At 43.8% G+C, this 13,727-nt stretch overlaps 1 protein-coding gene across 3 annotated transcripts in view; it reads right to left on the bottom strand.

Annotated features, from left to right (window-relative positions):
* Nucleotides 1-4,500: 4,500 nt before the first annotated feature.
* The window catches only part of DRG1 (developmentally regulated GTP binding protein 1), a 36,185-nt gene continuing 26,958 nt past the window's right edge, over nt 4,501-13,727 (bottom strand). Inside the window, exons 7-10 of one of the 3 annotated variants that reach the window (XR_004031014.1) lie at nt 12,114-12,281; nt 11,720-11,842; nt 6,006-6,095; nt 5,232-5,313 (exon numbers count right to left, since the gene is read on the bottom strand). Coding sequence is in view for 2 of the 3 variants with exons in the window: in XM_030816129.1 (XP_030671989.1) it covers nt 5,214-5,313; nt 11,720-11,842; nt 12,114-12,281 (391 nt within the window). In the remaining variant the exon portion in view is untranslated. Of the gene's footprint in view, nt 5,314-5,874; nt 6,096-11,719; nt 11,843-12,113; nt 12,282-13,727 lie in introns of those variants that run through there. The other 2 variants (XM_030816129.1, XM_030816130.1) reach the window with 2 other exon arrangements.

Genomic DNA, 13,727 nt, shown 5'->3' with positions numbered 1-13,727 from the left:
CCAAGTAGATGGAACTACAGGCACACACGACTAACTTTTTTCTTTTTTTGTAGAGGCAGGGTCTTACCATGTAGCCCAAGCTAGTCTTCTTAATTTCTAACCAGCCAAGCTATGCTCAGTATGTTCCTTTAGGGAAGTGATCTGAAGTTTAAGCTTTTCTTGAAAACCCATGGAAATTGGGCACTGTGACTCATGCCTGTAATCTCAGCACTCTGGGAGGCAGAGGCGGGCGGATCACGAAGTCAAGAGATCAAGACCATCCTAGCCAAGATGGTGAAATCCCGTCTCTACTAAAAATACAAAACTAGCTGGGCATGGTGGCACACACCTGTAGTCCCAGCTACTCGGGAGGCTGAGACAGAAGAATCACCTGAACCTGGGAGGCAGAGGTTGCAGTGAGCTGAGACTGCGCCACTGCAATCCAGCTTGGCGACAGAGTGAGACTCCATCTTAAAAAAAAAAAAAAAAAAGTTAATTGGACTCTATCTTGATTTAGGAGAAATCAGCTATGGCCTTTTTCCTTGAGCTTTAAAGACCCCAACAGGTCCGTTTATACTGGACTGACCCTATAGATAGATAGCGTAGCCTTGTGGCTAATACCAGGATATCTATAGTGTAATTTCCAAGATTAAACTGACCTAGTGAAAACAATTTGTTTGTTTATTGAGGAATAAACTACATATGGTAGTTTCTCTCAAACAAATCATGTTTACCGGGGCATCCTGTTTCTCTAAGCTCAGAGTTCTGATTCAACCCACTGAAGTCTAAGAATTTCCCTTAAGACTCATGCATTAATTGACTCCTTGTGTTCTGTATCACATTCCTTAGCTCACAATTGTTTTATTATTCACCTTAACTATTAGTATATACACAGCACTGACGGATAAAGATTCTACAAAATACAGTACAGTCCTGAGTCCCCTTTCCTAACTGGAGGTTTTTCAGTCCTGCTATGAGGTGATACTTATTTCCCATGCTACTCAAGTTAATTTACCAGAGTTCTAGATATTTGTCCATTTAGGACCATTTTAGGACTCCATGCTAAGGGGTCAGATAATGAGGTAAAGGTCAAGGTGGTTAGATATTTGACTACAAGGGTAGTAGAGTCTTGAGCAGCCTAAGTCTTGACTGTTTGTTAGGGAATAATGACTATAAGCCTGGAACTGCCCACCCTGCCGTGTACTTGCAGGAATACAAGAAAGCAGGTCACCTTTCAACAAAACCTGGCTTTGTGGATTATGCATGAAGTCAGTCTCTTCCTGGTACTTTTCTTTCAACCTCATTAGTAATCCCCTTCCCCCATGCTATGCACTCCATGTGATTCCTCAGCTTCAGAAATAGACCCTGTTTAGAATTTTTGGCAAATGCTTTCTGGTTTCCACGGGTGGAAGCTGGAAAGCAATCCCAAGTGTCAATGGCAGAACACAGATACCTGAATCCAGTTCCACCTTTCCTGTGTATCCTCTTCCACTTATCTTACTTCCCCTTCATGTTGAACCAACGTTAATAGGTGCAAGGTAAGGAGGACTGGGTTGAAGCTGCTAGTAAAGGCTTCCTTTTCAGGCTAGAAGCTAGTAGGACAGAAACAGGTACCATGCAAAGAGCAAAGCCATTAGCTGGTGATTGGCAAATGGAGCCAGAAGGAAATAAGGGAGTATTGCTAAGAGTATCAGCAGAAACTAGACATACAGGTTTTAGCAAAAGTATTTTGGTAAACACAAGGACTAGAGGAAGTGGGAGGGTAGCGGGGGATGAAGGCAAAAGACATATTAATGCAGTCTTCAAGGAGCTAAGACCTTGATATAGGATGAGGGCGAAGAGGAAGAGATGTCTTTGGAGAAACTTTTGATGTCTTGCAGGCACAAGATGAGTTCAGAAGCAATCAGTGCTGGAAGGATGTGCAAAATAAAAGTTAAGAGACGCTAAGGATATAGAAGCCATCCTGAAAGTAAAACAGCTGAGGGCCACAAAGCATATCATGGAAAATCTGTTAAGCAGGGGAGGTCAGGTAGGAGAGGAAAGAATAGTCCCACCCAAAGGAAGCAGTTACATAGTCTTTGGGAGGTCAGTGGTAAAAGGAAGTGGGAATGAAGTGAACAGAGAGTGCAGCTAGGCCTTCCCCTAGGAGATAGCTGAGTGTCTTTTAAGCCAGACTCTATTAAGAGGGAAGGGAAGTGGGAGGTCCATTGGCCTTTCTTTGTGAACTATGAGCATAAACACAAACCAAGAATGACGATAACTTACAGGGTTAAATTCTGGTTCTTCAATAATTCTATTCCCTTTACCAACAACTGATTCAAAAATAGACATGTGACCCAATTTTAGGCCATGAGACAAGGACAAACTGGGTGGCTTCTGGAAAATAGCTTCCCAAAAAGGTAAGACCAAGTTCCCTTCCATTTCAGCCGGTTAAGTTAGCGCTTTCTGCTAAATGCAGCTAAGCGTGTTCTAACTAGTTAAATGGCACAGAACAGCGGATCTGTTTACTTGTAATAAAGTCAGGAAAGAAACATGGAATATGTAAAAGCACAGGAAATTCAAATCATGCTATGACAGCCAAACCAGTAAAGTCTTAGAGTTAATAAGGAGAAAGCCTTTAGCTGTACCTCCACAGTGGTCATACCCTAGGCAGCATTCCCGATACCAAACACACCCCTCTCCCAGAACTGCTAAGTCTAAGCCCAGAGGAAAAAGGGAAAGGTAGGGTAATTCTCTCCTCAAGGAGACCAGGGGACCCTGGATCAAGCCATGGGGAGGGTGCTAAATGATGGACACAAGGCCTATTCACAGCACATCCTGAGGCCTTAGGATGAACTGGATTTCAGCAATCTTCTCTCCCCAACATCGTGGCAGTGCTAAATGCTTGCTCAATGAAAGTGAATTTTGGCAAGAAGAGTCCCCAGAAACCCAGTATGTTCTGGCTGGAGAACAAACCTTCCTGGAAATCCCATAGCTCAGAAAGCCAATGTTTCCCTGTTCCCCTGCAGGGTTGGGGCAGGCTCTAGACCATGGCCTCTATCATGAATGCACCAGTGGTATCAAGGCCGATATTCTGAAAAGTAACTAGCATACCAGGCTTCAGGAGCTTATCTTCCAGGTCTGGGGACAGTGATAAGCCCAAGCTGCAGGAAGACTATCAAAGGGAAACAACTGCTATTAGGGCAGCAGGAGAAAACAAGCACTGGACAGAGGCTGAGTATGTGAATAATCCCACACTGTGATCTCTCATGACCTGCTAAAAGCTCTGGCTTGCCTCATTTGAAGAAATAATCAAATTCTGTCTTCCTGCAAACCTATTCTTCCTGATTTTCTCAGGGACTACTGTATCATCTCTGTTGTCCATACTGAAATAATGTTTGACTTCTTCCCAAGAGCAAGTTAGTTAACAAGTTTAAGATTTCTCCTCCATACTTACATGCCCATACCTTCCTTTCTGCCCATATTCTTTATTTATTTCTTGGTGACAGGGTCTCACTCTGTCACCCAGGCTGGAGTGCAGTGGCCCATCTTAGCTCACTGCAGCCTGGACCTCCCAGGCTCAAGCAATCCTCCCACCTCAGCCTCCCGAACAGCTGGGACTACAGGCACACACCACCATGCCCATCTAATTTTTTTAATTTTTTGTAGAGATTGGGCCTCACTATGCTGTCCAGGCTGGTCTCGAACACCTGAGCTCAGGCGATCTTCCTGCCCTGACCTCCTGAAGTGCTAGGATTACAGGTGTGAGCTACTGGGCCCAGCCCCCTACGCCCATATTGTTACCCACCACACCAAGATTTTTATCAACCAATTTCACACAATCAGAGCAATCCCCTTAAATTTCTATATTCCTAGCCCCCCAAGTATCTGATTATGTCCTTAGCATCCTCTCAAGTAGTCCTGACACCAACCCTCCTCCTAAACCTCCCACCTCCATACATACACATATGTGAACACACAAACCTGCTTTGATCACACCAGTTGCCTCACTTGCAATGTACCCTCGCCCAAGTTATTGGCTGAGGCCAGGACTTTCATGGGGATTCAAGCAGAAAGTCTGGGTTATGGGAAAGAAGGCATTTAGTTGGCCGGGCACGGTGGCTCACACCTGTAATCCCAGCACTCTGGGAGGCTGAGGCGAGCGGATCACCTGAGGTCAGGAATTCAAGACCAGCCTGACCAACATGGAGAAACCCCATCTCTACTAAAAATACAAAATTAGCGGGGCATGGTGGTACATGCCTGTAATCCCAGCTAATCGGGAGGCTGACACAGGAGAATCGCTTGAACCCGGGAGGCAGAGGTTTTGGTGAGCCGAGATCACGCCATTCCACTCCAGCCTGGGCAGCAAGAGCGAAACTCCGTCTCAAAAAAAAAAAAGAAAAAAGCATTTCAGTGGCCCAGCTGGCAGCATAGTTCAGCTCAACATTCAGCCCAACACTGATGATGTACAGCTGTGCTCTACATAGGGCAGACAGCCCAGTAAAAGGCTCGGTGCAACAAAAGCCAAGAGTCATTGAATACTTATAAATTGCTTAGTACAGTATTTGACGTATAAGTACCATCTCCCTCCATTACTAACAATCACCACCGCAGAAAGTGCTATTACTATCCCCATGTTACATGAGGAAACTGAGGCTCATAAAGGTTGGGTAATTTGTTCAGGGCTCCACAGCTAACTAGAGGTGGACCTGCAATTTCAAACCCTGATCTGCCTGGTTGGAGTACTTAATTACATGATCTCCCAAAGTAGGTTAGCCTTGCGGGGAGTGATCAGTTAACTTACGTAAAGTCCTTCCTCCAGTATCATGTGGGAAAGACCACTTGAAAGGACTGAAAGCCATATCTAGTTTGGAAGGGGTTCCCATAAGCAAACATCAAATAAGATGCAGCATGTCATATTTTTATCCATTTCACACTAAAGATCAAGTTCCCAAGGATCCCTTCTGTAGCTACTTCACCGTATATACCCTTCCTCATTCAGCCCATCCCAAAACAAATTCTGACAATGACACGAGCTGCATGTAGCAGACCAGCCTACCAGGTCTTTTATGCAGTTCAACATAAAAGGTGACACCAAGGTAAGACAAATGAAGTTCCAGTTTGGGTGCCTCCATCTCCCTCCCCTGGATACTGATCCGGTGACTGCCAAAACCAGAAAGAACTGGGGTAGGGTGCCTGATCATGGGGAACACTGTTGTGGTTCGCCCGGCAGATGGGAAAAGGGAAAGGTTTCACTTCTTCACAATTTGAATGACATCCTCATCCTCCAACGTATGGTCTTTACCCACTTTCTGAGGATTGTGTTTCACAGAGAGACCCCAGACCAGAGCACTGTATGGAAGAGAAAAAGAAGAGTCAGTGTAAATAATAACCTAGCTTCTGCCCTATTTGCCTGGATACCACCCTTCTGCTCAGATTTAGTATCACACTCTTAAGAACCATAGACCTACAAAAGCTTTTATCTTCCCTAGCAGCATGAGACACTGAAGCCTTAACATATAAGCCGGCAAAGACTTCTGGAAGTTGTGTGGTTCCTCTTATTGCAGAAAGTCAAAGACAAAAAACATGTTTAGTATAAAGAGCCTAGTTTAAAATTAAAAGCATGAATTTGTTATAGAGAAATACCCTGGGCCGGGCGCAGTGGCTCACGCCCGTAATCCCACCACTTTGGGAGGCCGAGGCAGGTGGATCACCTGAGATCAGGTGTTCAAGAAGAGCCTGGCCAACATGGTGAAACCCCGTCTCCACTAAAAATACAAAAATTAGCTGGGCGTGGTGGCGGGTGCCTGTAATCCCAACTACTCGGGAGGCTGAGGCAGAAGAATGGCTTGAACCCAGGAGGCAGAGGTTGCAGCGAGCCAAGATCACGCCATTGCACTCCAGGTTGGGCAACAAGAGCGAAACTCCATCTCAAAAAAAAAAAAAAAAAAAAATCCATCATTTAATCTTCATAGAGAAATACCCTGAAAATTTCAGACTGATTCTTACAGATATAATATCACTTACAGACTGTTAGAGAATACCTGTTTTTGCTGGGTTTCCTGAAACCATCAGTGGGTACCGACAAGAAATTAGGGCCTCCCTCTTCAGCCATGCCAGGAAAATCTTCCTCCCTAACAAGAAACTGTAATTGATATGTCCTCCCGATTTACTGGAACATGTGAAGGTAATTTATATCCATGGGCCTCCAAACTTAAGAATATGTTGTGCTAGTGATGAAAACTGGTGAATGAAACACCGAGACCTGCCTCACAGAGACTAAGAACTGTGTACCAAGAGTAAAAAAGGTGGCTATATTGTTATTATATTATCACTGAGTCAAAACCTCATTAAAAAATCTATATTCCAGGCCGGGTGCGGTGGCTCATGCCTCTAATTCCAGCACTTTGGGAGGCTGAGGCGGGCGGATCACGAGGTCAGGAGTTCGAGACCAGCCTGGCTAATATGGTGAAACCCTGTCTCTACTAAAAATACAAAAATTAGGCCAGGTGTAGTGGCTCACACCTGTAATCCCAGCATTTGGGAGGCCCAGGGGCGGATCATGAGGTCAAGAGATCGAGACCATCCTGGCCAACATGGTGAAACCCCGTCTCTACTAAAAATACAAAAAAATTAGCTGGGCGTGGTAGCATGCACCTGTAGTCCCAGCTACTTGGGAGGCTGAGGCAGCAGAATCGCTTGAACCTGGGAGGCGGAGGGTGCAGTGAGCCGAGATCATGCCACTGCACTCTAGCCTGGGCGACTGAGTCTCGCTCAGTCTCAAAAAAAAAAAAAAAAACACACACACACAAAAAACACAAAGCACAGAGTAAGGGATCGATGTGGTCAAGGACATGAAGGAAATGGAAAAGGGATAAGTGTTATATTAATTAGGCCTGAAGATGAAAGTTTTCTATTATTAAGAGAGTTGTACCAGCCTGGGCAGCATGGAGAAACCCTAGCTCTACAAAAATAGAAAAAATTAGCCAGGCATGGTGGTTTGCACCTGTAGTCCCAGCTATTTGAAAGCCTGAGGTGGGAGGATCGCTTGAGCCCAGGAGTTCAAGGCTGCAGTGAACCACGATTACGCCACTGGACTCCAGCCTGGGCAGCAACAGAACAAGACCCTATCTCAAAAAAAAAAAAACAAAGATAGTTGTGCAATAATTAAAGGAAAAAAAAACAGTAAAATGAGCAAATAAAATCCTGTTTACTTCGATATGTTTCTTATCTGAGACATTTTTCTCCCCTTTTTAATTCCCTGGTAAATTTAAAGTTCTGAAGGTTTTGAACAATGTTTTGCCACCATAGAAGGAAAGAGCTATATATAAATCTACAAAGTTTGAAAAAGGACAGTGTTTAACTTTTTACAAAAGTCATCTTTACCAGTTAAAGTAACTGCCAAAGCATAATGTTTTGACTGTGGTGGAAATTAGCACTTACATGTGGAATACAGTTGTTTTATATATAAGGATCTGAAGGTCAGTAAAGGACTTCACTCTCTCAGTACTCTTAGGATCAGAAACAAGTTTTGTTTTTTCTTTGTTTGGTTGGTTTTTTGAGGCAGGGTCTCAGTCCGCCGCCCAGGCTAGAGTACAGGGGGCATGATCATTATCATGGTTCGCTGCAACATCAGCCTCCTGGGCTCAAGCAATCCTACCTCTGCCTCCTGAGTAGCTGGGACCACAGGTGCCTGGTACCATGTCTGGCTAATTATTTTATTTTTTATAAAGATGGGGGTCTGACTATATTGCCTAGTCTGATCTCACACTCAAGACTCAACCTCCTGGACTCAAGCAGTCCTCCTGCCTTGGCCTCCCAAAGTGCTGAGATTACAGGCGTGAGCTACCACACCTAGCTCTATTTTCTTCTTTTGTTTTTAACCCTTTTTCCTATTCAGAAAAAAAAGTGCGGCGGGCGCAGTGGCTCACACCTGTAATCCCAACACTTTGGGAGGCCGAGGCGGGTAGATCACGAGGTCAGGAGATCGAGACCATCCTGGCTAACACGGTGAAACCCCATCTCTACTAAAAATACAAAAAATTAGCCAGGCATGGTGGCAGGCGCCTGTAGTGCCAGCTACTCGGGAGGCCGAGGCAGGAGAATGGCATGAACCCGGGAAGCGGAGCTTGCAGTGAGCGGAGATCACGCCACTGCACTCTAGCCTGGGCAACAGAGTGAGACTCCATCTCAAAAAAAAAAAAAAAAAAAAAATGATCCCTGTAGTACTGAACTAGAATCAGAGGTAACAGTATAAACTCATGGTTTTTAGGAAAGATGGATAGATAAATGATGGATAGTGAGGAAGGATAAGACAGATACAGAAATACAGATGTGTATATAAGCATCATTAGTATCCATATATGTATTTCCTAACTATTTGCTGAGAGGGCCTACAGGCAATGATAACCTACTTGCTAACAATGAGCACACTTAGCACCCACATCTTGAAAACTGGGGCTCCTTGGAGAAGTGACTAATTTTCAGGGCTAGTGCAGGCAAAATCAGTGTCATTTGGGAACATCTAAGTATTAACAGTACCAAAAAGTAAGGAAAGGCTAGGCACGGGTGGCTGATGCCTATAATCCTGCACTTTGGGAGGCAGAGATGGAAGGATCACTTGAACCCAGGAGTTTGAGAAGCGTAGGCAACATTACAAGACCCCATCTCTACAATAAATAAATGGCTCATGCCTGTAATCCCAGCACTTTGGGAGGCGAAGACAGGTGGATCATTAGAGCCCAGGCATTGGAGACCAGTCTGGGCAACATAAGTCAGATCTTGTCTCTACAAAAAAAAAAAAAAAAAGAAAAAACTAGCTGGGCATGGTGATGCACACTTGGGGTTCCAGCTACTCCGGAGGCTGAGGCAGGCTGAGGCTTGAGCCCATGAGATCAAGGCTACAGTGAGCTGTGATCGTGCCACTGCACTCCGGCTTGGGCAACAGTGAGACCATGTCTCAAAAAAAAAAAGCAGCTTATCAAAAGAACAAGGGGCCGACATGAAGGAGTTCGTAATGGCCAAAGCTTTGTAATAATTTGAGCAACAAAATAATAATAGTGTTAGAATACATCCTATAGAATAAAATAACCAAGAGCTCATACTGATAGGAATTATGAGTTAAATAGAGAAGTGGTAGCTCTAACACACAGAAGTCCAGTAAATAAATGTAAAATAAAAAAGGAAAATAAAGAATCACCATTAGGCCAGGCGTGGTAGCTCATGCCTGTCTGTAATCCCAGCACTTTGGGAGGCCGAGGCAGGCAGATCACCTGAGGTCAGGAGTTTGAGACCAGCCTGACTACTAAAAATACAAAAATTTCTACTAAAAACACAAAAATTAGCCGGGCACGGTGGCACATGCCTGTAGTACCAGCTACTCAGGAGGCTGAGGTAGAAGAATTGCTTGAACCCGGGAACCAGAGGTTGCAGTGAGCTAAGATCGCGCCACTACACTCCAGCCTATGGCTAGGTAAACATCATAGCTGTAAATGTCACAGACAAGCCTCACCAGTAGATGCTAATAGCAGGCAAAAATTTGAAGAGAAACAGGACTTTCACAGTCTCAAAAGTACCCCGAGATACTTATAAAATACGAAGAGAAAAATAATACCTTCACAGCAGAGAAACCCACCCTACACCAACTTAACCAAGTAATCAATGTGAATATTATCATCAGTAAGGTATATCAACATCATGAATCTCATATAATGATACATTGAGAAGAACATATCATTATTTTTGTGGTATTCTTATCAAAAATGCATGATCTCATTTCAATCATGAGAGAACACTGGACAAACTCAAACTAAGGAATATTTAATCAAATAACTAGTGAACACGATTCAAAAGCGTCAAGATCATCAATGACAGTGAAAGTCTAAGGAAATATTACTGGTAGACTAGAACACAAGAAGACTACAAACAAGTAACTAGATGCCACACAGGTTCCTGGAACACAAAACAGACGCCAGTAAAAGTAATAAAATTCAAATAAGATCTATAGTTAACAACATCATAACAATGCTTATTTCCTGTTTTTGATAATTTTATTTTTATTTATTTTTTAATTTTTTTTTTTTTGAGACGGAGTCTGGCTCTGTCGCCCAGGCTGGAGTGCAGTGGCGCAATCTCAGCTCACTGCAAGCTCCACCTCCCGGGTTCACGCTATTCTCCTGCCTCAGCCTCCCCAGTAGCTGGGACTACAGGCGCCCGCCACTACGCCCGGCTAATTTTTTGTATTTTTAGTAGAGATGGGGTTTCACCATGTTAGCCAGGATGGTCTCGATCTCCTGACCTCGTGATCTGCCCACCTCGGCCTCCCAAAGTGCTGGGATTACAGGCGTGAGCCACCGCGCCCGGCCTTTGATAATTTTATAGTAATGTGAGCTGTTAACATTAGAAGTGGAGTGAGAGATAAAAGGAAACTTTGGGCTGGGCGCGGTGGCTCACGCCTGTAATCCCAGCACTTTGGGAGGCTGAGGCAGGCAGATCACAGGGTCGGGAGATTGAGACCATCCTGGCTAACACGGTGAAACCCCGTCTCTACTGAAAAATACAAAAAAATTAGCCGAGCACGGTAGCGGGCACCTGTAGTCCTAGCTACTCGGGAGGCTGAGGCAGGAGAATGGCGTGAACCCGGGAGGCGGAGCTTGCAGTGAGCCGAGATTGTGGCACTGCACTCCAGCCTGGGAGACAGAGCAAGACTCCATCACAAAAAAAAAAAAAAGGAAACTTTGTACCATATTTACAACTTTGCTATTGGTCTAAAATAAGTTCAAAATAAAAAATTAGTATGCTGGGCATAGTGGCTCACACCTATAATCCTAACACTTTGGGAGGCTGAAGCAGGTGAATCGCTCGAGCTCAGGAATTCAAGACCAGCTTGGTAAACAAAGCAAGACCTCGTCTCTAATAAAAATTTTTTAAGGCTGGGCAAGGTGGCTCATGCCTGTAATCCCAGCACTTTGGGGGGCTGAGGTCAAGAATTCAAGACCAGCCTGACCAACATGGAGGAACCCCATCTCTACTAAAAATACAAAAATAGCTGGGCATGGTGGCACATGCCTGTAATCCCAGCTACTTGGGAGGTTGAGGCGGGAGAATCACTTGAACCCGCAAAGCATAAGTTGCAGTGAGCCAAGATCACGCCATTGCACTCCAGCCTGGGCAACAAGAGCGAGACTGTCTCAAAAAACAAAAAATTAAAAATTAGCCGGGTATAGTGGTGTGCACCTGTAGTCCCAGCTACTCAGGAGGCTGAGGCAGGAGGACTGCTTGAGCCCATTAGATTGAGGCTCCAGTGAGCTATGATCCCACCACTCCCTCCAGCCAAGGCAACAGCAAGACTGTCGCAAAAATAAAATAATTTTTTTTCAGTCTGCGTCAGCAGTGAAAAATATAAGAGATTAGGGAGGTTTTGCCCATGTTTAAGGTTTAGAAGGGGGCTCAGTACCCAGTAGAGGCCAGTGTGACATTGGCAGGAATTATTAATATTTGTGTTTGCCAAGAGGAAGATGAAATAATGAGGGAAGGTCAGGGCTGTTTGTGTCATCAGGCTTCCTGACCTAAAGAGGTTTCTAGAGCTCTTCCTATTCTAATTAGGCACGGTTTTAAGAAGACACTGCAGAGTTCTAGCCAAGCAAACATTTCAGTAGCCTTCCTGCCTTCTGTTTTAAAACGCTATCCTAAGAATTACTAGTTAGTAAAATTGGTAACTCATAGGAAAAAGGAGGGACCACAGGCCCATGATACTTACTATTTAAATTCTTTGATAAGATTTTTGTGAATCTTCATGCAGAAATCCTCCACTGTGGTCCTGGAGTAAGGAAGCACGACTGGGGATGTGTAATCTGGTAACTGACCTTTGGGTTTGGTGTAACTAGAATAGAGAGGGCAAAAAGATTACTGCCTTCTTAGAATATCTCATGTGTTGAATGTATAGCAACCCTCCATCACCCCTGAACATCAGACCAGGACAACCTCCAACCTAAGGGAAAAAGTGTCCTCAAATATGACCTAGTAGATAATAGGAACCAATTTACTTATATTTTCAAAAAGAGCCAGATTTTGTTAATGAGCTCCAGAAAGTATCATTTTAGGACAGTCTGGTTAATTCCTACAGCAACATTACCGTATCCACAAAGACTTACATTCTCACTAGTTTCAGATAGTCCCAGATCTTTTCCAATAGGTCATCAAAATTCCAGCGGTGATGGGCAGAGATGGGTACACAGTGAGGCACCTTATAGATGATATCCAATTCCTCAATGGAGATTTGGTCAATCTTATTTAACACATAGATACAGGGGATATAAACTCTACAAAAGTTGAAGAAAAACAGGGTATTAGTCTGGAGTTGTTGACAAAACTGTCAGACTGTTGAACACCACACCCTCACCCAGACCCAACTGGTGCTCCCAAGAGGGATCATAAGTAGCAGAACAGCCAGAAAAAGAAAAAAGAAAAAGAAAAAGTGAACTGTGCGTTGAAAAGTAACAAAAGTCAGGCCCTAGTACCAGCCACAAAGCTAATTGCTAGGAAAGCATACTGCAGTGGAAAGAACACAAGCTTTGAAGTGCTCAGACTGATTCTAATCCCAGCTGGCCCTCCATATATGCAGGTTTTGCATTCCTGAATTCAACCAACTGCAGATCAAAACCCACAGACACGGAGAGTCAGCTGTACTACACCATTTTATATATGGGCCTTGAGCATCTGCAGGTTTCATTATCTGCAAGGGGTCCTGGAAGCAATCCTCTGTGGATATGAAGAAGTGATGTTATGTGTCCCTAGGAAAGTTACTTAACCTCTGAGTCAGTTTCCTACAAGGCTGTTTTAAAACATAATTTATACTTAAAGACTAAAAAATAAATGTTTTATTTATTGGTACAATAAATAATACTGGTAAAACAGATATAGCATCTACCGATGTCATATTCCTAGTGTCGAATCAATATGACAGCTAAGGTTACTAATAATTAGGCAAGCCACAACTTCTCAGGGTTTAACTGCCTCACTTGTAAAATGCCTAACTGAAAACAATGGCTTCTGTTTGTTTTCAAATGAGGAGTAAATACACTCATCCAACATATAGGAACAAATGACTAGGGGAGCAACTAAAAATATTATATGCAAATGCTATGAGTAATTTTAACAGTGACTTAACTTATTAAAGTCTCAGTAATATTAATGAGCTGGGCATAGTGGCTTATGCTTATAATCCCAACACGTTGGGAGGCCAAGGCAGGCAGATTGCTTGAGCCCAGGAGTTCAAGACCAGTCTCGGCAACGTGGTGAAACAACATCTCTACAAAAAATACAAAAATTAGCTGGGCTTGGTGGCACACGCCCATAGTCCCAGCTATTCAGGAGGTTGAGGTGGGAGGATGGATTGAGCCCAGGAGTTCAAGGCTGTGGTAAGCCGTGATCACACCACTGCAGTACAGCCTGGGCGACAAGAGCGTGACTCTGTCTCAAAAAAAAAAAAAAAAAAAAAAAAAAAAGTTATGTATCATGAAATAGATATTCAGCTACATACTCTTAGGATGGAGAAAACAGACACAGCCTGGCCCCCTCGGACTTCTGAAGGACACAGCCTATATAACTTCTCAGGTGGATTAATTCTGGAAGAGCAGACTGACCTACTACTTTCTTCAACTATCACATGACAAAGTTTAGGGGGTAGCTTAGTTTACAGCAAGTAACTGAAATAGAGAATTTCATAGGAAGAGGCTGTAAAAGAAAAAAACTGAAATGGGGAATAT

Source organism: Nomascus leucogenys, chromosome 7b (genome assembly GCF_006542625.1).
Source record: "Nomascus leucogenys isolate Asia chromosome 7b, Asia_NLE_v1, whole genome shotgun sequence".
Taxonomy (NCBI): Eukaryota; Metazoa; Chordata; class Mammalia; order Primates; family Hylobatidae; genus Nomascus; species Nomascus leucogenys.
Note: the sequence above shows the minus strand (reverse complement) of the source record. Positions and strands in the feature narration are given on the sequence as shown.